The sequence below is a fragment of the Notolabrus celidotus genome, chromosome 10 (genome assembly GCF_009762535.1).
Source record: "Notolabrus celidotus isolate fNotCel1 chromosome 10, fNotCel1.pri, whole genome shotgun sequence".
Classification (NCBI taxonomy): domain Eukaryota; kingdom Metazoa; phylum Chordata; class Actinopteri; order Labriformes; family Labridae; genus Notolabrus; species Notolabrus celidotus.
In genome coordinates, this window is record NC_048281.1 from 3269075 (window position 1) to 3292234 (window position 23160).

General features: G+C 40.0%; 1 protein-coding gene across 1 annotated transcript in view; it reads left to right on the forward strand.

The window, feature by feature from the left end:
* Nucleotides 1-23160, forward strand: part of LOC117820264 (polycystic kidney disease protein 1-like 2) — an 89324-nt gene that overhangs the window by 45831 nt on the left and 20333 nt on the right. The window contains exons 22-35 of the mRNA XM_034693987.1: nucleotides 2017-2137; nucleotides 3825-3956; nucleotides 6690-6803; nucleotides 7029-7143; nucleotides 7241-7431; nucleotides 7506-7736; nucleotides 7830-7931; nucleotides 8368-8546; nucleotides 8900-9046; nucleotides 10668-10867; nucleotides 15107-15327; nucleotides 15521-15535; nucleotides 17116-17323; nucleotides 20421-20667. Of these exons, the coding sequence (XP_034549878.1) occupies nucleotides 2017-2137; nucleotides 3825-3956; nucleotides 6690-6803; nucleotides 7029-7143; nucleotides 7241-7431; nucleotides 7506-7736; nucleotides 7830-7931; nucleotides 8368-8546; nucleotides 8900-9046; nucleotides 10668-10867; nucleotides 15107-15327; nucleotides 15521-15535; nucleotides 17116-17323; nucleotides 20421-20667 (2223 nt within the window). The remainder of the gene's footprint in view (nucleotides 1-2016; nucleotides 2138-3824; nucleotides 3957-6689; nucleotides 6804-7028; nucleotides 7144-7240; nucleotides 7432-7505; nucleotides 7737-7829; nucleotides 7932-8367; nucleotides 8547-8899; nucleotides 9047-10667; nucleotides 10868-15106; nucleotides 15328-15520; nucleotides 15536-17115; nucleotides 17324-20420; nucleotides 20668-23160) is intronic.

Genomic DNA, 23160 nt, shown 5'->3' on the forward strand with positions numbered 1-23160 from the left:
CCAAGTGCACCATAGGGACCTAGGACACAAAGCTTCAAGAAAGAAAACCAAGGAAGCAGCCTACTTTGCTCTGTTAAAACATTACTCTATCTACATATCTAAATATACCATACATCTGGAGTAAATTTGCTTCTTAATAGCACAGACTGTATATAAAATGGACGTCATCTTGCTCGGCTGGAAGTGAGGCCGCCATAAAAACTGCTCCCCCTAGTGGCTGGCTGCAGTATAGGTCAAAAACTCTGTCTCCCCCATTCATTTGAATGGGTCTGCGGTCAAACTTTAAAAAATAAACACACGTGGTACGAATGTTTCTCACATCCGTATGCTGTGGTGATGTGTAGTTATTATTTGACTGTTTTGTGTTCAAGGCCTCTTTTTTCTGAAAACTTTCTTTTTGGTTAGTTATTAGAGGTTAAAAAACAGGGTTTTACATCCGGGTTTACTTTGATTGACAGCTGCTGTAGAGAGAAACTCTGTAGGACCTCTGGACCGTACACTGTAGGGCGGAGCTTGTTACAGTGGAAACACACAGTTCCCTACTGCGCAGACTCTGGCTGCAGAAAATGTACAAGATGGAACTAGATATTTTGGCTTCAAAACCGTACAGCGACCTTGTCCAATATATATACAGTCTATGGTTAATAGCAGTTAGATTTCTGCTGATGACCATATTGCAGGAAATTACACAGAAATCAGAGATATAAGCCAGAGATCTCACGTTGCCCATGATGACAGAGGAGAGACACGGCTTCTATCTCCCCTCCATAAACCTCTGTCTTCTTACACCAGCTCTCCTCCCTCGTATCTTTACGCCTCCTCTGCCTCTATGGGCCTGATGTACTAAGATCTCAAATAATGAGCGCTGTATTGTGTGAGCAAACTAAAACATTGCACGTGCTATAAGTGGGCGTGTTGTGGGTGATCTACTATGACTGCGTGCGCAAATGATACCAAGTGCCAAAGTGGAACGGACCGCCCTTAAATGAGGATTTTGCGTGTGCTACCGGCTGTAACCATGGAGAGTTTATGAGAGCAGAGTGGCCGTGAAAAAAAAAAGGAAGTTTGAAGTCATGGAGTTGGAGGTCTTCGTGGAGGAGGCAAATAAACACATCAGTGAACTCCAGCAGAGACATCTCAGCGTTGACAGAAGAAACACGATTTGGGAGGCCATCTGTGAAAAGGTGAATGCTGTGAGAAAATGTCTAATATTGGACACATTTAATGAGTTCAAAATGAATTTGCTTCGTGTGTCTCGTTGAATATAGAATGGAAAAAAATCATGATTTCATTATCTGCAAAGAAATCAGAGGGATGGGTTACAGGCCATTGATCCGGAGGTGAGAGCTGTGTCCAATGTTGTGCGTGCTCCGCCAGGACAGTTGTTCATTACGTACGGGTGCACACTTGGAGACGCCGGTATGCTGGAATGATCCAGATGCAAGAAAATGCAGTGTTGAAGGAGTTTCTCCATAGGAGATATGGCATGGCTCCTTTTTGTGAATGGCTCCAAATCAGCCCTTAAGTAGGTCATCCAGCAGCTCAAAAATTACCTCTTAACATGTTCTAACAAAGTAAGAGGTAATATACAGTGATTAGATTGTCACATGAATTAGAATCCCAACAGGGTGAGCAGGACCCCAATGAAGCTACCAACCAGCCACTAACAAAATCTATAAACAAGCTAACACAAATGAATGATTTCAAGATGATTTGAAAATGGTTCATGGATGCAGCTTAAAAAAAGCCCTGGTGTTTCCACTGTCAACATCAATTTCAATGACAAGGATTCTTATCTTATACTGGTGGGAATTAATATAAAACTGAACATTACAATCCACAGTCAAACATCAGTCTACCTATTATTTTTTCTTTCTAAGCTCTCCCTTTTCTCTGGGCTTTGCAGTTCACATACCTTTCAACATAAATAAGGCAATTATAGAGATCACTATACCGCACAACAAATATCAAATATGGCTGACTTCCACATATATCTTTTTGTATAATTTTCCATAGAGTGACACCGGGAAGTTTGAACGAACAGTCCATGAAGATTCCCAACTGTTCCTGCAGCTCATTTTCTCTCCCAACTCTACCCTCTGATATGTTACCCTCAGATAAACCAGTGGACATACGGGTAAGTGAGTGAGAGTGCTGATATGTATTTGTGTGCTGCAGCTGACCTCTCATTGACCTCAGATTGACCCGGGGCATATTTAATTATCCAAAAGTGTCAGAACCCCATAAAAACCCAATACACATTTTTTTTAATCTAATTTTTAACTCAATTTTTAACCATTTAAATCAAGATTTAGTCCATTGGTGTTCTTTAATTCTCACAGATGATGGTTCAATGATATGAATGACTCGTTTTCATTAAAACTAATGTTAAAACTTTTTTTAATGTACATTGGAAAGCCCTAAATAAAACTTGTGTTTTAAGATGGACAGTGATTTTAAATTGGATCGTCAAATTAGCTCTGTAGTGAAGTCCAGCTTTTTTCAGCTTAGGCAGCTGGCAAAGGTGAAGCCTTTTCTTGCACAGCAGCACTTTGAGACAGTAATCCATGCTTGTATTACTTCTTGGCTGGATTACTGTAACGCACTTTGTATTGGAGTTAGTCAGTCCTCCCTCGCACGTCTCCAGGTAAAATGCAGCTGCCCGCCTCTTAACTGGAGTACGTATGAGGGAGCACATTACTCTGATCCTGGCCTCCCTCCACTGGCTACCTGTGCACTTCAGAGTCCATTTTAAGATTCTGTTATTTGTATTTAAATCTTTAAATGGTCTGGCCCCGTCTTACCTCTCTGAGCTCCTTCACCCCTACGCTCCTGCTCGGTGCCTCAGGTCAGCTGATCTGCTGCTCCTGGAGGTACCGAGGGCAAAACGGAAGCTGAGAGGGGAGAGAGCTTTTTCTGTTGCTGCTCCAAAATTATGGAATGAGCTTCCCCTCCACATTAGACAAGCCTCCTCACTGTCCATTTTTAAAACTCATCTTAAAACCCATTTTTATTCCTTGGCTTTCAACCCAGCATGAGACTCTGCTCCTGTTTTAGTGTTTTATGGCTTGTTTTTATTTATTGTTTTATTGTTTTTATTGTTTTATTATCCTGTGTTTTAACTGTTTTTATGCCTGCGTTGTTTGTCTATTTATGTACAGCACTTTGTTGCGGCTGTGGTCGTTTTAAAGTGCTTTATAAATAAAGTTGAGTTGAGTTGAGTTGAGTAAATATAAATACAACAGTTTTACATGACATTGATTTTTGTTTATTTCATTTTTCATTTTATTTATTTATTTATTTTTTATGAAGTGATGTTGATAAATTAACATGACACCTCTTCTGTCACATGCTGCCCAGATTTTTATGCTGCATTTAGCTGGTTAGGAAGGCATATATTGCTCAAAATAGACTCTAAAAAGGGTCAATTTGACCCGCAACATAGCAGGAGGGTTAACAGCATGAGAAATAAAGTCTCCACTATTCTGCACAGTTACATTAATCTTGTGTTTGGTTTTGGTTTTTCTCCGTGTATCTCTCTTGTATTCTACTTCCTTTCATTATCTATGAAACAGTTACTGTGCACTGCTCTGTGTGCAGAGCCACAGCTCAAATCAATATGCTTTAATTAAAGTTAATAAAAGGGAAACAGACTCAAAGTCCCTTTGATCCATAACACAAATCAGTGACTCTTTCAGTGCAGCCTTGATGTTTTTCTGATGATGGTGTGTAACTTTTCTTCACTCTTATTCTCTCTACTTTACAAAGTTTCTGATTTGCAAATGAGGTTTAATTTCCCTTTTCCACCTTAACTACATTCCCAGATGCTGAGCTTAGACAAAAATCCATTTTCCTGGCATGAGTTTGGGAACATCAGTGGCTCCACAGGTTCTTTATCCCTTACAAGAACAGATGGCTCCAAAATCCCTGTTGAGAACTTGAGCGATGATGTTGAGGTCAGTGCACCGTCTCAGAAATGTTCTCTACTGTGCTCTCCTGTAGTGTATGTTCTCTGTAGAGAATTCTATACCTTTCTTTGAGGGATAAACAGACTTCAGGCTAATAACCCAATTAACTGAGACAGTATGTTTGTGTGGCAGCACAAGGGTAGGGCAACGCCACCCTGGGAATTTCACCCAGGGAAATATTAAAGACAATTTAACACACTTAAATTGCACACTGGTTCGATATATGTATACACAGAGGAGCTTGAGACGAGGTTTACTATAAGACAATTATTTTACTACCATATTCTTAAAATGATTCTTTAATATTACTAAACAAACAAAAAAAGGCATCCATTCATGAAATGGTGGGTAATAGAGGGGATGTGGCTGAGGCTCACCAGGTGTGATGGGTTGAGGAGAGGGATCCCAGTGAGAAAAATCAAATTGAAAACAACCCAATCCCACGTGAAGGACCCACACCCACACACACACACACACCCACACCCACACCCACACACACACACACACACACACGTGCAAAAAACTCAAATGAGGGAAACAGCATACAAAGAAGGAGGGAACCCCCACCCAGGCCACCAGCGCCACCACCAGGCTCTCAGCCACTGAAAGAAAGAGAAACAAACAGAAACAGTTAATTGAACTGAAAAACACACAATAACTAAACCCAAAAATAAGCAACTTAAATAACTTATCCAAATGGTAAATCAAGTCAGCAAAATGAAAAAGAAAATACTAATGGCAGTAACACAAAATACTCAAATCCAAAACCCCCAGAGTCCATTCAGTCCAAATCCAGAAGACGAGGTAAAATAGTCCCAGCTCGACGGGTTGCCACGGAGGAAGAGCAGCCGCATGCAGCGATCCCACGAATCGGTCAGCCTGCCTCAGCAACCACACAGCTGAAGCACCCACGCTGGACCCACAGCTGGGCTTACAAGCAGGGCTCTGCACCGAGGCGCTTTGAAGGAAGGCAGGCAGGCGAGATGGCTCACAGGCAGGCAGCAGCAAGAAGCAAGACGGCTCACAGGCAGGCAGCAGCAAGCAGCAAGACGGCTCACAGGCAGGCAGTAGCAAGCAGCAAGACGGCTCACAGGCAGGCAGCAGCAAGCAGCAAGACGGCTCACAGGCAGGCAGCAGCAAGCAGCAAGACGGCTCACAGGCAGGCAGCAGCAAGCAGCAAGACGGCTCACAGGCAGGCAGCAGCAAGCAGCAAGACGGCTCACAGGCAGGCAGACAGACAGACGGGCAAAGCTAAGCAGTGTCACAAGACAGCAAGGACTGCAGTACAGCCAAACCATAGTTTGGTAAACGGAACAAGGCAAAACAAGGGCTCTGCAAAACAGCAGTGGATCCCAGCTCCCCTCGCCAATCGGCCATAACAGCATCTATGGCAGACAAATAGCAGATACATGGCAGATAAATAGCAGATAAAATAACAGCAGTCATCTTAATGAGCGCTACATGATTAAAAGGCATAAATGAATTAAACGCCATTCGGCGTACATACCAGATTGGTGCTTCACGGCATAACGGAGGGAGAGGCAAGCTTCCTGCTCCTAAAAGCGGGGAGCTGCAATATCGCCAAAGCACAAACAAACTTTGGAGCATGCTGACAAACAATTTACCAAAAAGACAACAACGGCTGCTACCAACCTACCTGGGTCGGTGACCACTTGTGGAAGTGAGGCAGATCCCCCCACCAAAGAGCAAGATGGGACAGACTAGCCTCTGCCTCCCTTTTATAGGGTGCACCCAGGAAGCGATAGGCCAGTATTACCCAGAGGTAATAAGTTGCAGGGCTCATCCTGCTACATTTGAAAGGAGGTACTCAGTGAAATGCTAGAAGGTACTCATCTATCAATACACTAATTGGATTTATCGGAGAATGCACTTCAACTGTTTTGCATATTAAACTGCAAGCTGGCTAAGGTGTAGTTTTCAAGGCTGCATTTATGTTTGAGTCTCATCAATGAAACATGAATTGGTTCTGGTTCATGTGTGCCACCTGCTGTCTCTAATTGAAGTGGAGTCACGTTTTTGAGTGGGATTAAACACGAGAGTCTCAGGCCAAGAACTCTTTTTCTGCAGATCAAAGAGGGAATAAATTAATTGGTTCGTACACACAGCGCCATGAATTTCATGAAATCTATTATTTACTCTCGTCTTAATTAATACTATTTGTAAGTGGTTCCATGGCAACTTCTCCTTACATAGTGTGGCAAAAAAAAAATGTTTTACTTCATCAGAGGTAGCCTGAGATTGGGGCTTGTGCTGTGATGAAAGAACTGAAGGTAAATGAGATTCTTAGGCCCCTTTTGAACATTATACAATCTAGACAGAAAATCTTAAGTTTGTTTGGGTTACATTATGGGTTAAACATTTTTAACCCATAATGAAACAACCAAAGATATTCTCTGATTCCAGTAAGTTAGGATGTTGTGTGAAATATGTGAAATAAACATTGTATGGTTTGCAAATCATTTAAACCCTATATTTCACTGAAAATTACACAAACATAACATATCAAATGTGGAAACAGGAGAACTGAAGTCCTCCTTCAGGTTCAACTCATTGTCTCATGCAGCTTGTCATCCCTCTCTTTGTTTCGTACTCCATCTGCTGTCCTGTCCTCCACCTAAAGGCATCACTGAAAAGTCCAACAAATATATTCAGAAAAAAAAGAAATAATATTTTGATTCTTTTTCTGTCATTCGTCCACAGATTTTCTTGCCAAGGCCTCTTGGAGAGCAGGTGAACACATCCGTTTTATACCTGGGGAACTTCAGCACAACCGTCATAGACATTCCTTCAGCCAACAACACACTGGTGTTAAAGGTCCGGTGTAATGTTAAATCTGTGTTGCAAGGCTCTGTTATGCTCATTTGCTGAATATACAGTTCTGTTTTTAAAAATCAAAATATTATAATGCATCTTTATTTAGTAGCATAGTGCCAATTATCAGTGGAATGCAATAACTTTTCTACTTTGTTGTCTTTTTTTTTAATATCAAAACTTTTGTATTAAAACATGTCCAACTTTATGTTGATAAACCTTTTAAAGATGATACCATCAACGGATCCTTTGACCTTCAAAGTGTTCCTTGGATATAAGGACTACCCTAATGAAACACATCATGTAGCGATGACAGAGATGCCTCAGCAAGGAACAACACTAGGTGATTAATCCCTTAGTGGTTCACACAGTAAGTTTTAGTGCGCTGTAGTTTGGATTGTTGTTTCGTTATTGATTGCTCCTGCCTGTGTCTTGTGCAGAGGAAAGATACACTTGGCTTCTTGACCCTGAGACTCTGAAAGGAAACACTGGATTGCACTATCTTTTTGTGAGGCCCATAGTAGGTCCGGGAATAAAATCCATTGATACCAGTTTATTGATCACCCCCATTACTAGCTCCTGTAAATTTTGGGATGAATCAACATTGGATTGGACCACTAATGGATGCAGGGTAGGTACAGTAAATCAACCTGCATGTTGTATGTTGCCCTCATATTCTTAACAGGCTATGTTGTGCCCTCAAAGGTTGGTGCGCAGTCCACACCTCTAGTCACCCAGTGCCTCTGCAACCACCTCACCTTTTTTGGTAGCTCTTTCTTTGTCACTCCCAACCTTGTGGACCCATCACGCACTGCTGAGCTGTTTGCAACGTTTGCAGAGAATCCTGTGGTTGTCTGTTTTGTGGGAGCACTCTTTGTGGGCTATTTATTGGCTGTTATATGGGCCTGGCGAAAGGATATTCAAGACACAGTGAAGGTATTGAACATCTCCTGCAAGCCAGTATATTCACTAATAATGCAATTTTAGCCATCGTGTAATCTTTGCTTTGTATTGTTGCCTGGTTGGTAGGTGAAGGTGACTGTGCTGGAGGACAATGACCCAATGGATGAGTACCGCTACCTGTTGAGTGTCAACACTGGGCATCGTAGAGGAGCATCCACCTCCTCACAGGTAAATGAATGTGCATGAACATAGATCTAAAAAAAAAAAAAATACACAGCATAACAGTTCCTCATAAGTGTGGTGCATGGAGTTGCAGCTATAAATAATGCTGGTAGGAGCACACCAGCAATCGGCCAACAGTGCAACCACAACATCAGTTGTCCTGCTCTGGTTTTGCCTCAATTTTTTTTGAGTTTTATTTCTTTAAATCCAAACTAAAATCCAGGCTTACTTTAGTCAATGGACATGCATTACAAGCTAAATGTAAACACTTCTAATCTGTCAAAGATAGCATCTTGAATTTCATTGATTGTCCGCTTTTTAAAAAAAAATCAATAAGTAGCTCTGTCTTTTTGTAGTCTTAAATCCAAACCCTCTCCTATTCTTTACATGTGTCAGTTAAGTACTGTTCAGCTTTCACAGACTGTGGTGCAAACTGTTACAGGTGGCGATAACCCTCATGGGTCTAGAGGGGAACAGTGAACCTCACCACCTATCCGATCCAAAGAAGCGTGTGTTTGAGAGAGGTGCAGTGGATGTGTTCCTGCTAACTACGCCTTTCTCTCTGGGAGACCTGCAGGGAATCAGACTGTGGCACAATAACTCAGGGAGCCACCCTGCTTGGTAGGTTATAAAGAAATATCCCACCTGATTAAAAGCTGGTAAAATATAAGTGAGAACACTGTGAACGTTGAACACGATGTGAGTACACGATAATTTGACTCGCAATTACCTGAACCTTGCAAATAACAGGCTGTTCTTTCCAATTGATATCACCATGGAATATAATGCAATTGTGATTTCAGTGCAACTAAACACTGAGGAAATATTTTGTGTAATGAGGGCTAAGGTAGTTTTAGTTTGATTCTTTAAGGCACACTTTTTTGCCTGTCTACGAACTTGCCAAAGCATCACATCAATAAAGGTCTTTGCAATTTAATTGTATCACACTTTTGACACTTCCTTTTCTTTGTCAGGTATGTTGGCAATGTCATGGTGCAGGATTTACAGACGCAAAAGAAATGGCATTTTCTATGCAACTCCTGGCTGGCTATAGACATGGGTGATTGTTCTCTGGATAAAGTTTTCCCTGCTTCGACAGAGATTGAATTGAAAAGGTTCAGGTAAGGCAACAGCAATCAGGCAACGGGGTGGAAAAATTATAGACACATGATCACTGCTGGAGTCCAAAGGCTGAGTGTAAAACCCAACCTGTTATTTTATTCCATTTAATGATAAGAGCCCAGATCAAATGCAAATATTATTCAATAGCTGGTTTGGATGTTTCCTGTTCTCTGCAAGCTCAAATTAAAAAAATTAAGTGACACATGAAAGTCAGCTAACAGGATGTGGCGTCCAATTAAGATTCAGCTTTAGAAGGTGAGCGGCATTTCAAAATCAAGCCACACTACCAAATGTGCTATTATGACAATCAAATGAAAAACAAATCTGTTTTTCAAAGGTGACATATCATGCAAAATTGACTTTTTAATGGTTCTCTACCTGAAATATGTGTCCCTGGCATGTCTACAAACCCCCCGAGAATGAAAAATCCATTCTGCCCCTGTTCTGATTTCTCCACCTTTCTGTAAATGTGTGTGAAACGAGCCGTTTCAGACTTCAGTGTTTTTGTTACGTAACAACAATATCCAGTCTGTCACGGAGTCAGAGCTCGGAGCTTGTTCAGCCCATAGACTGTATAGAATAATACTGAACCCCTCCTCTGTTTTTCATTACCTGCACAAATGTGTGCTAACAAGGAGCTTAGGAGGGAGGCATGCTAGTTGTAGGCTGTCTTAATAAACACAAGGTAGGTTTTACTCCCCACGTCTGCAGATTTGAAGATCTAGTGGATGTTTTTTATTTGTCATGGATAAGTGCTAGCGCTAATTAGCATAGCCACACAGCTACATGTTCATAGCTGTAGCTGTAGCTGTGTACCAAGACACACGTCGACATACTGACAAATAAAACAACAAGAAACACTAAATCTGTGACCAATCCTTCATAAAAGGTCCTGCTGCCTTTCTGGTAGAGGTTGGTTTTACTCCCCACGTCTGCAGATTTGAAGATCTAGTGGATGATTTTTATTTATCATGGATAAGTGCTAGCGCTAGTTAGCATAGCCACATAGCTACATGTTCGTAGCTGTGTACCAAGACACACGTCGACATACTGATAAATAAAACAACAAGAAACACTAAATCTGTGACCAATCCTTCAGAAAGGTCCTGCTACAGGCGCCTCTCTGTCAGGATCAGATTCTGGATCAGATTCAGAGGGTTGAAGTAACGCAGGTCTGTGAGCAGCCGTGTATATTCAGCCAACATGTAAACATTAGAACAACATGCTGGACAGCCGAGGCACATCCACTTCCTGAGGGGGCGTGGTCAGAGGGAAAACAGAGTGTTCTGAGGAGGACTGAAGAAGAGGGTTTTTCAGGCATGCCAAAATCTGATTTCAAAGTGTTTTTTTGAGCATAAACTTTAAAGACATGTTTTGGGGACCTCTTAGACCAATATATATTGATGAAAAAAGCATGATATGTCACCTTTAAAGCAATATTTAAAACAAGGAACCCTTACCTATGCTGCTTTTATTGTTTTTGTTTAAAATATATTAGATAGGAGGTGTTCATCTAAAGATAAAAATGATCAAAATGCTGAGAATTGGCTGCAATAAAATGCCTGAGATAAGTTGTATTTTTTGTATCTCAGTGTTTACCTCCCTTTTTCTATTCAACAGTAATCTATTCTTCACTAAGACAACAAAGGACTTCAGTGATGGTCACCTCTGGTACTCTGTGATCAGTCGTCCACCAAGCAGCAGCTTCACTTGTGTTCAGAGAGTCTCCTGCTGCTTCTCCCTGCTGCTCTGTACCATGCTGACCAGCATCATGTTTTATGGCATCCCAACAGATCCCTCTGAGCAGACATTGGACCTGGGTGAGTTTCATTGCAGATTACTGTAGGAGAAATATAGATCATCCTCTTATCTGTCTTTGAAGCTGACTGGCTTTGTGTTCATCACATCAGTCAGGCTTTAGAAAGCACCGAGCCTCTGCACCACAAAAATAGTGAGCAGCTTGTATTATTGAGTTCACAAAATAATTTGGTTGACCTTGCTATCTTTGCTGATTTCATTGGTTTATACAAGTGTGCTGTGAGTTGTTTTCCAAATAACCAGTCACTTCAGACACAACGTGTTTTGATGTTCATTTTATGTTATTGCAGTGCTTCCCAAACTGTGGGCCGCGCAGAGGTACGACAGGGGGGGGGGGCGCGGCACAGATGAATAAAAACAATACACCCAGTTCTGCATTGCTAACTAGGCCAACTATGTGTACAGTATGTGTGATAGAAGTGAAGTGGCAGGTAAACATATTAGCGTAGCAGAGTGATATGTGACAGACAACAAAGTTGATCGGACCCCTTCCTCTCTGTTACCCTCTGTGACACTTCAGAGCAGAGCCACGCTCATCAAACTTCTGTAGCTGAAGCACGCAATGCAGGGATTTTCATCTATTACCACGGCTCTACCTGCTTCAAAGTGTGTTAACACTCAGTTTTCTAAAGTCCAAAATGTGTAGGATTGATGACTGTAGCTGTGACTTGAAGCTAAATGAACAACTGTAAATATAACTCCAGATGGCCAACGTTAATCGTAGTTAAGCTTCTTCAATGAAAAACATTTCATTTCCGAAAAAAACCTTTTACAATAAAAGTCCACTCATGTTACGTAGTCCAAAAAACTTTATTTTGAAAGGGCTATAACAGGAAGCAGCATGTTGTCAGGTGTAACTTGACACTTTGAATAAAGTTCCTGTAGATGTCTAAATTATATTAACACGGGAGGAGGAGAGAAAGGAAAGTCAGATAATACAGATTTGGTCAATTTGGTCGATATCTCTTTCCAGTCCCTCCAGGAAGTTGCGATTTCGCGATTGCAACTATCAACGCAAATTCAACCAATCAGCGCGATTTTTTCGCGCCCTTGCAATTTTATACAATCACCGCAACTTTCCCACAAATTTGACTAATTACTTTAACCTCAGCCCCTGTTCGTCATCGGTTTAGTCATCAATTTCACTTCCTAGGAACATAAACATAAGTCCTCACTTGACCTGCACTTTTTGACCGCAAAACACGCACAGAGAACGGGTGAAGAGCGAGGACAGCAGGCAGGACAAGTGACCATGACAACGTTGTTATTTATAGATTGAGGGGCACAGTGTTAGCTTGGTCTCTACCTGCAGCAGGTGTGCTTTATGAACCAGCTCTCCTCACCTCCATGCATCTGTCTCATCTTCATTGAGGATTTTTACCCCCGGTGTGCGTTAGTGACAAAGACACAACCGGGGGACGTCTGTTTAATATTTGATGTTTGACGTTTTTGCCGCCATTACCTTAAAAAGCTCGGCGTCTACAGCTTGATTTAATCCAGTTTGGAGATACATCAGACACATTTAGTAAGTTTGATCAACTTCTAGTCATCAAAGATGCAGATTCATTTCAGAGTGCCGTGAACTGACTGTCTGTGCCTCAGTCGCTGCGAGGTGCATTCAAGGACAGTCGTAAATGTGCAATACAGCCCTTTCATGGCATTTTTATGTGAATCAAGAGAATCAAAATACAGTCAGTGGCCACATCAAGAATTTTTTCTAAAAACAACTGTAATTTAGCGTATTTACTTGCCCCTGAGATGTTATTGGGGAAAAAAGCAAAAAAAACCCCGCAACTTTCACCGCAATTTTTTCAAAAAGGTGTCGCAACATCAGGCTGTTTGGGCTGCAACAATCACAAAAAAATCCCACAAAATCCTGGAGGGACTGTCTTTCAGTCAGCTCCTTTTGTGTTTTAACATCCCTCACTAGTTTCTTCCCAGGTCAGCCATTAACCATGAATGAAGTATTTTTTGAGAATAATGATAGATATGTTCTCCAAGTTGTTTGCTGATGTTATTAGAAACTAACAGTTTTGCTACACTGTTAACGGGGAGGGGAAAATCATAACCTTCATAAATGTGTCGGAGCCCAGATTGATTTGATATGATGTGTATGATCTGGTTGACCTTGGCATGGCTTTTGCTACTTTGAATTAATAATCACTGTTTACGAGTTTCAAACAATCTGAATCAAGAATTTTCAACACAGCTTAGTGATTTTTAAGAAAGCTGGGTAATCAAATAAATCTAAAATGCAGACTAATCCAAACTAATGACTAATGCAACAAATCTGCCTGACATCTCAACAATGCATGAAGTTGGAAGTTTTTCAGCAAAACTGTTGATCCTTTAAATCACATATTGGAACCTTTTTTCCAAGCTCACACGGGAGGGATTATTGTTATTTTCAATAAATTCTGTTCTTCCATTAAGGAAAGTTCACACTTGAATTTGGCAAATGTTTGGATTGTGGAGATTTTCTGTTTATGAAATGACCGAGGGCCTGATCTACTAAAGGTTTGAGTGTATAAAAACACGTGCAAACTTGATAGCGCACGCAAAGCTGATGTATTGACCGTGAGCACCAAGGATTGTGTCTGTCAAATGAGCAAAATAGCACGGGCAATCAATTTAGCATATTTCATGAATATGCAGAATACATGTAGATCATCAGAACACGCAAAATACTTGGAGGAGGAGATGCAAATGTAATCATTTAGCACCCCCAGTTGATTTATCAAACCTGAAGCAGATAGCGGGCGGTGTTTTTGCGTCTATATTTAGCACGTTTGAAAGGCAGGTGCAAACTGGCACATAGTTACGCACACATGGCTGCGGTCACTGCAAAGCTCATCATAACTATACAACATGCCCACAACAGCGGGGCTTACAAGCATTACTAAAGTTTTTACACACAGTTATGTCATTTTGAAGTCAATCAAACTGACATGAAGTCTAACAAACCAAGAGAACAACACAAATAAATAAATAAAACAACACAAATTCAAAGCAGTTCAGCACCACGGATAGCGACCGCATCATTCTGACACCCACTTTAACTTTTTCAACTAATGAGAGCACAGTAGGTCACTGTATCAACAGATATAAAGTTTATTAAAATTGGCACAGCGTCACACATGTTCACATATAAACAAAAAATCAATATGAAGTACTTGGCCTACTCACCACTGTTTGAAGGAGCCTTAAGCTCCACGGACTTGTCCACGATGCACTGTATGTCCATTTTCTTTGATCTGTCATTCTCAATAGATAACATGACATGTCCACTCAGTCTATTCTGTCCCACCGTGCTCATCAAGGGGTTTTTAGTTAGTTTTAACTTGGAGAATGAGCGCTCAGAAGGTGCAACGTTGGTGGGAAGAGTAAAAAATAAAAACAGGGACAGGCCTCATCAAATCGCTCTCTAAACTCCATCAAAACGCTGATTGCGATTTGGAGTAGAGTAGATGTGTTTATTTCATCTGCAGATCTTCTGTTTTTTCTCACAGCATTCACCTTTGCTGGAGTTCACCGATGTGTTTATTTCCCTCCTCCACAAAGACCTCCAACTCCATGACTTCAAACTTCATTTATCGCTTAAGGCCACTCTGCTCTCTGAAACTCTCCATGGTGACAGCCGATAGCACACATAAAATCCTCATTAAAGGGCGGTCTGCATCATGTTTGCACTTATCATTTGCGCACGCAGTCATAGTAGATCACCCGCAACACGCCCAGAAATAACACGTGCAAAATTATTATTTGCACACGCAAATTAGCGCTCGTTATTTGGGATCTTAGTAGATCAGGTCCCCAGTGTGTTAACATGGTGAAAACTCTTTCCCTTTATGCTTTTAGTTTTGTATCTGTGGCAAATAATATTAACCCTGCACTCTTGATGTTGCTCAACTGCCATCACTTTATCCCAGAAAAGTTTGACCCTGACTTACACATAAGTACATCTCTTCCAGTGCTGGTTCTCTTAAGCCGTGTGCATACATGTGTGAAAAACAAATCAGTCTTTGACCTACCAATACTCAACAGTTGTTTGCTCCCCACAGTAAAAGGAAATTAATAAGAGAAAGCTTTTACATTCACCAGCCCTTCTTCGTGGGAAAATGCACCATACGACCTTGTAATTGTCTGAGTATCTCACAGAAGAGGAATTCAGGTTGGTACATCTAATCGATTATGTGCACATCCTGTGCAATCTCTCTTCTTTCTTTCCTGTATCATTCCAGGTCACTTTGAGTTTACCTGGCAACAGTTCATGATTGGAGTTCAGAGTTCCCTCATCATGTTTCCAGTGAATATCCTTATTGTGAGCATTTTCAGAAACACTCAACCTAGGGAAACATTGTGTTGCAAGCGCAAGGGCGTAAAACCAGATGCTCTTGAACAGCTCTCCGTCTCACAGACGGTCCCCGACAACGTGAATGTGTCTTTAGACACTGTCATCAAGGTCAGTACTTCAAGTATTTCACATGTTGGTGATATGTAGCAGCTTGAAGCTTTCTGGGGGGCATTTTGTTCGTGTTGATTTTGCTGCCTCCTTTGAACAAAGCTGTACAACACACAGTATGTCTTTGTTGATCTTGTCAAGTGCATCCATGTGTTGTATTTTCTGACGACACATCTCATCCTGTCTTTCACAGTCAAAGTTGGCGAAGGAAATGTTTCAGCATTATGCCTTTTATTAAGACACGTGACACCTTCCCCACAGCAGCAGCTGTAAAAGACAGCAGTAGTTACGAGCGTTAAAAATCACAGTTTAGAAATATACTTTCGGTCTGTTTCATGACCAATCTAAAACTCGTCACAGGAGCTGTGAAGTTAACATGTGGCTGATAATTGTGCTCTGTGTAGATTTTAGGATCAAGGTAAGTATAGTCCCAAAGCTTTTGACAGTTCATGTGTTGTTTCAGAGGAAATACCTGCAAACAAATTTGACTGGGCTAAGAAGCCAAAGGCTGAGATAAATGCAAATATAGTCTCTTTAATTAAGCACTGATGTTTGTCAAGGACTGAAATGTTTGCTCCTTTTTATTCACCCTTTTGCACAATGAGCACGTGTTGTTTTGATCACTCATGTCTTGATTAAAGAGACTATTTTTGCATATACTGTCTCTCAGCCTGAAGCTTTCTAATAACAATGGGAACAAAAACTTATTTCAAGTTACTTTTACCTTGAAATAAGCAAAACAAATCAAGTGAATATTTGCTTCGTAAGATTTCTTAAAATAAGATTTAATATTTAGAAAACTGTGATTTTAAAATAAGCAGGGAAAACTTATTTTAAGCAATATTTAAAATGTTAAAGCTTAGTGTCTCAGAATAAGACAGGAATGCTAACAATTAGTATTTTCACTCAAAAAAATATTACTGCACTAATACATTTTATGTCAACTTCTTCATTTGAGATATATTCACCTTAATTTGAGTTGTATTATAGTGGCACTTCTCTAGGTTTAAGACCATCTTGTACTTGAAATAAGATGACGAAGTTTAATTTGAGCATTTTGAGATCTAATGTCTTCTCATAGTGAGCTGGATATACTAATGTTCAGTCATGTTGTTTTTAGGATAAGCCAGCTATGCTCTAAAGGAGGTGTTTCATTGTGTGCATGTAGTTTGAGGATGTATATTTTTATCTGATTTAGAAGAAACAGTGCCTGAAAACTGAAACCCACCCTTAAAAACAACAACTTTTCTTTCTTTCTTTTATCAGTGAAGCTGTTTTCTGATAGATTATCCAATAAAATGCATTTACTTAAATCAAGTAAAGTCTTAAATCAAGATTATCCATCTTCTACAAATAAGATCTCTGCTTGAAAAATGTATGAAATGTAAAATAAACCTTGTTTCTTCTAAATTAAAACTCAAAACAAGATCATTTCAAGATTATTTGACTAAACAAGATATTTAAGATGTCTTAAAACGAGTCCCTCTATCTTGCTCAAATGTTACTTGTTAAGTAAATTTATCTGAAATCAAGAGGGATAAGACATTTAGACTGAAAATGAGACTATTTCACTTGGTAAGATTTTTGAGTTTTTTGCAGTGTGGCTGAGTTGAATTGGTGTGCAGGTATGTCCTCTGACATTTCTGCAAATCTTCCTCCAGTACTGATGCATCCGAGAGTCTTGTTTTTGATGCCCTGCGTAGACAGAGTTTTACAGCAGCCTGCCACGTGTGTATATTGTACAGTCATAAAGAGAAAACACTCTACGGTTTGTACTTTTTTCCTCAGGATCTCACAAGGATTGCCCTTTCACTCTCCAAGACAGTGAAAAGCAACATACCAAGCAAAGAGCCTGAGTTTGGGCCTGGACAACATGTTGACATAAATGCTGTCCTCTCTGTGGTGGAGGATTTCATCAAACAGAACAATAAAACCTGTGACAGCACCCACTCCAACACTCAGAACTTTCACAATGCCATCCAACCTCAGTCGACAGGTGCGTAGGCTCTGTGGAGAGCAGAGGAAAACTGGCATTTCATAGAATTGTGTCTTTATAAGGTTAAGTGCTCCTACAGTTTGGGCTGAGGTGCATGTAATAGAGAGCTGAAGAACTGCAACCTTTAAAGCCATCGACTGCTCTGCTTGTCTCTCATACATTTCTTTCAATGATCCTAGGGAGCTTTAGCTTCATTCTGAGCTCTCATCAGTTATCCCAGCTGTGCTTAGTTCACTTCATCTACAATTTTAAATATATTTTCTAAATCAGTTCAATTCAAGGACATATTTGTAAAACATTTTTCATCATAGGTATGGCAAGTTAAGTTATGGAAAAATATATGTGTGTTTGTGTTTGGGTGTATTTGTAGATGTATTTATGTGCGCTTATGTGTGTCTATACTGGTGTGTGTGTGCGTGCTTGTGTGTGTGTGTGTGTGTGTGTGTGTGTGTGTTGGTGGATGTGCGTGTGTGCATGTGTCTCTACCAGTATACTTTCTATTATTTTTTACGCTGTTTTGTGTCATGTGTTTTGTATTACTTAAAACATTTCACTGCCAAGAAAAGAAAGTCTGACAAAACCTGCAAGAACCCAGATAAGTCTGCATCCTGTGATCAAGAGAATCACAGCTTCTCTTTTTGAAAAGTACACACACATATAAAAAAGATAGAACAAATAAAAACTAATGAAAGAAAGAGAAATCAAGTGAATCACAGATGTGTGTGATGTTGTTGTGGACGGCAGGCCGAATTAAAACACTGCGGTTAATCTACCAATCAGACACGTTCAGCATTGCAGGCCCTGCCCCCCAAAAGTCATAGGACCTTTGAGAAGTACTACCCCCCTAGCTGGGGCCTTTTATGGGGGAGATTATCTACCCCTGAACTAAATTCAGACCCTGGGTCCACCGGTCGAAACGCACGTAGTTCAGCGGTAAAGTTCCTCTGGCTGAAAAACGCCTTAAGGTGGCAACATGGATATGAATGTGACCCTCAGCTACTGGAGTAAAAATAGGTGGTGCAGCAGGTGCAGGGCACTAGGGTCTGTGGTAATGGAAGACATCTAACATCATTGTGATATGATCAGGTGGAAGGTCATCTAACCACTGCCAAGCTGAATTATCCAATGAGGGGAGCATTTTATGAATCCTGTAGAGCAGGGGTTCCCAAATTTTTCAGCCCGTGACCCCCAAAATATAGATGCCATCGACTCACGACCCCCACTGTCCTTCAAAGTGATTTAATGTGGCTTCATTTAGCTGGTCTGCAGAAAATGAGCCTATGAGCATGTGGCTGTGTTTCCTGTGCTGTTATGAATTAACCTAAGAAAGGCAGAAAACGCATTACATTTTCTATTTTCAAGGTTTTATTTCAAGTTTAGCTATTATTTTTGTCAATATTTTTTACTATAAATGAATAAAATGTTCTATTTTTAGATATCTTATGTCATTCAACTTTTTTTATTGCATTTTTTCAGTATTTCTTTGTTCACCACAAGTTAACAAATGATATATAAGCACCCAAAACCGACAAAGAGAAGAGAAGAAAAAAATAAAAAAATACAAATTAATAATAAGAATAATAATAAAGAAATAATAATAATAAACAGTAAAAACATAAAGGAAGATAACCATAAGAAAACAGGGAAATAAACAAAAATAAATAGTAAATATTTTTTTTATACTTAAAAAAAAAAAACACATTCTGGAAGACATCTCACGACCCCCCATTTGTGTCTCGCAACCCCCCAGGGGGTCCGAACCCACACTTTGGGAACCCCTCCTGTAGAGACACGATTTATTTCTACCACCCTTATAGGCAGTGCACTGAGGGTGCTGGATCAGTCTTTGGCCATGTTGTTCTTGTGATCATTTAAGTGCAACTAAACTACAACTTTTCCTAAATGGTGACCATTTATGTTAGCGAGCTAAATCTGTTGTTTTCTTCTCAAAAGTAAGAAAGGAAAGGCTTGCTGGTGAATATTAATTTCTTCATCCTATGACATGACAATTTGGGTAAACCTAATTTTTCCACCAAGCTCATATGGAGAAGAAGACAAAAAGATAACCAGACAAGCTGAAATAAAAGCTGTTCCCAAAAGGGAAGGAGAAGAGACAACAGGAGGAATTAAAGTCAAACTGATAGTGAGTAGAGGTTTCTCTTTGTTACATAGTGAGATGGAATTTAGATTTACAGTGATATAATTGTTACGTTGCATATAATTAGGAATGCGTACCTACTGTGTTTCTGATCAAACTTGGGCCCCGTGCTGATAATGATATCATAATAGTTCTGGGAGTCTGCATGTAACTGTAGCAGGGGGTGTTATCCATATAAAAACAACTTCTGTGCTTTTCTTTTAGCTGTGTTTTTTAGATTCATAATATGCGGTGCAAGCTACTTGTTGTCATACTTATTTCAGATGTTTTGTGGTTTAAAGAAATCCAGCTGAGGTGGTTTGAGGGCGGCATAGGTTACTGTAGATAGATGTGTTGCGACGGCTGCTGTGCGTGGTTCGGATCATTGCTTCATTTTGATAAGTGGTGTGCTGTGAATCACTACATGGTGACTCAGAGGTCTGCTTTCAAATTGTTCTGAGTGGTTGCTGGTCTTTGGATTTAAATACACACACAAGACACAAGACATTGCACTTCTGTTTAGTTTCCAAGTCTATCCACTATCCTATAAGAGATGAGGACAGTGTGATAACCTCATAGAACACTGTTCTGGGGATACATCATTGTATTCTTCTGAAACAGGGCTGGACTGGGTGTTCAGACAGAATACAAAGCAAATTTTAGAGGACTTATGATTGCTTGAAAGCCTATGTAAAGACCTGATTAGACTCCAATTTGCCTAGGAGGCTTCTCAAATTGAAGCAAATAAGAGTCAGCTTGTTATGAAAATCTTCTAAAGCTCGAGGAAGAAATAATCCTGCTGCCAGATTTGTGTAAATGAACCAGAGTGAATATTATTTCTACTTTCTGTTTGAACACTGCCTGCTTTTTTGCAAGCAGTTTGTCCCTACATTATTAAAGTCTTACACTAGTTACAAAGACGAGACCATTCACCGTCTTATAAACTATGTGTCTTTGCAGAGGCTACGTCTACAGTGCATTCCGGGTCAACAGAGGAGGGGATTCAGAAGAAGAGCAACAAAAGCCAGTATCTTTATCGGCAGCTGTGTCACATTGAGAGAGAGCTGACTCTGCTGGGACCCTCCGGCTTTCCAAGCCCCCACAGCTACAGCCAGGCGGTGCAGCAAGTCCAGGGCATGAAGGGGTCTCTTGAAGATCAGCTGTTCAGATTCAGCTCTGTCAATCTGTACGAACCTGACCAGAAAAAGTAAGGAGGACAATTTTTCAAAAGGACCAGACCGGTGAATTTGTGTCTGCCTGTTATCTCCAGACTGTGTGTAATTTTAATTTAAAGAGTATTTCCAGAGCTTTGAAAGTCACTTCATGGTCTTTTAGGGGAAGAAATAATTGAGTTGTTGTTCATTTTGGGGGGTTATTTATTCGTGTTTTTTAAGTTAATTTTTCTATTAAAGTTATTCATCACAAGATAAAGGAGTTAAGAGTCCTGAAAGGGACCAGTTAGCCCTCAAAGACCTGGACCGCCACCGGCAGCTACTTGTTCTTGAATGTTTGATAACTTTTGAACTGCTAATCCTATCAACAATCTTTAAAAAGTTACAGCAAACATTCTCAGCTTTCCATTGATACCACATTTGTCTCATTTAGTGTATTCAAAATAAATTCAGGAGAGTCTGGCGCCCCCAAAGATGGTCTAGGTCTTTAAGGGTTAAGAACCCTCAACCTTTAAGATATGAAAAGTAGCGGTCTAAGCGTCCCACATACAGAGGCTACAGAGGCCTTGTCGCAGAGGTCGCTGGTTTGACTCCTGACCGCGACTATGTCCTGCATGTCTTCCCCCACTCTCTGCTCCCCACATTTCCTGTCTCTCTTCAGCTGTCCTGTCATAAAGGCAAAAAGCCCAAAAATATAACTCTAAAAAAATAGAAAAAGATATGAAAAGTAGCTGCTTGCACGCTCTTTGTTTAGAATGGTCCCTGCCTTCAACTGTTATTCTTTTTGACATTGATATACCTGGGCCAGAACCCATTTAAGCTTTTAATGGCTACAAAGTGCATCCACAAAAAAAAAGAAATTGTCTTATTCATGTGTTGAAACAAGTAAAGTTTCAACAGCTAAGCAGGATGTAGGTTTAAGAAATGGCTGACAATCATTTTTTAACAAACAGTTCAACATGTGAGAAAAAAAGTGTCATTTACTCTATTGACTAGAGTTAGTTACATCACTAGTCTGATGTGTTTATGCTGCATGAGAAGCTAGAGTTAAGAGATGCTTGCTTTGTCTCAGCATGAAGCCAGGAAGCAGGGGGAAACAACCAGCCTAGCTCTGTCCAAAGTCTAAAACACTCACCCTCATCATTAACTACATGTCATACTTTGTTCATTCCATCAGTTCACATTCAGAACCCCAATAAGGTCTGTTGCTTTGTTACTGTTCTTGTGACTATTGGATGTTAAAACTTGTAAATTGTGGAACAAATCCCAGCAAGCTGTTTGTCTGTTTCCAGCCTTGGTGTTAGGCTTAGCTAGCCAGCTGCTGGCTGCCAATTTAGAATGAACATTAGATGATAAAATATCTCAGGGTTTTTTTCATCCAACTATCAGAAAGAACAAACTTGTCATGAAGATTTGCACAGTGTGCAGATATGTAGCTTGAAATGAGAAATAATCAGTCCCTCCAGGATTTAGTGTTTTTGTGTGATTGTTGCAGCCCAAAGATCCTCATTCTGTGACACCTTTTTGAAGAAATTGCAGTGAAAGTTGCAATTTTTTTAAAGCTTTTTTCCTCAATAACATCTCAGGGGCCAGTAAATGTACAAAACTATTGGCAGTGGTTTTTAGTGTTGTTGGTAGCCTTACCAAAAAATGCTTGAGATTTCAACTAATTGAACAACATATACTTTATTTGAGCACAGGTAACATCACAGAGAGTCTCCATCTTAATCTTACAGACTTTGTGAAATACTGCACTGGCATAGAGTGAAACAATTAAACAATATTATTTAACTTCAAACTGAGTAGTAGACACAACCCTTTCCCAACTCTTTTTGCATGAATTGCATTAAATAAATAAAGTAATATCTTATCTTAAATTCAAATTGGGCAAATCATTTTCCTACAACAAACAAAAGATTGTGTTTTCAACAGAAGCTATGTTATATGTGCTATTTTCAAATGATTCTTCAGTGTTTGTATTTATATTCCCCCCCCCTACTTTGTAAACACTGTTGTACTAGAAAAAAATACATTGTATACACACAACTATAGCTTATGAATACTAAAAGGGTATTTGAGGATCTATAAATAACAACGTTGTCATTGTCAGTTTTACCCTCTCTGCATGCATGCTCTCTTTTTTTTTGCGATCAATTGTTTTTTTATTTCAAAGAGAAGGGCATGACATATTTCAAAGGCAGTAGTACAACATGTTGTAAACATTTCTCTTTAAACTAGAACCCCACCCCACCATTGCGGCCGCAGAGGTCCAGGTTCGGATTGTTTTCTGAAACAGCCCCATGCATTTTTGCTACAGACAACTCCATGTATATTATGCTCATAAATGTTTGCAGCAACTTGGTACGCGTGAGTGTGTAAGGAGGCTTCCAGTGCAAGGCTAGCTTTTTTTTTTTCTTTTTTTTTTTTTTTTTTTTTTTTTTCTTTTTTTCTTTTTTCCTCTTGTCTGCATATATATTTCTGGTTTGTGTCATGTTTGTCACAAACTGTCAAATATTCATGCAATCTGG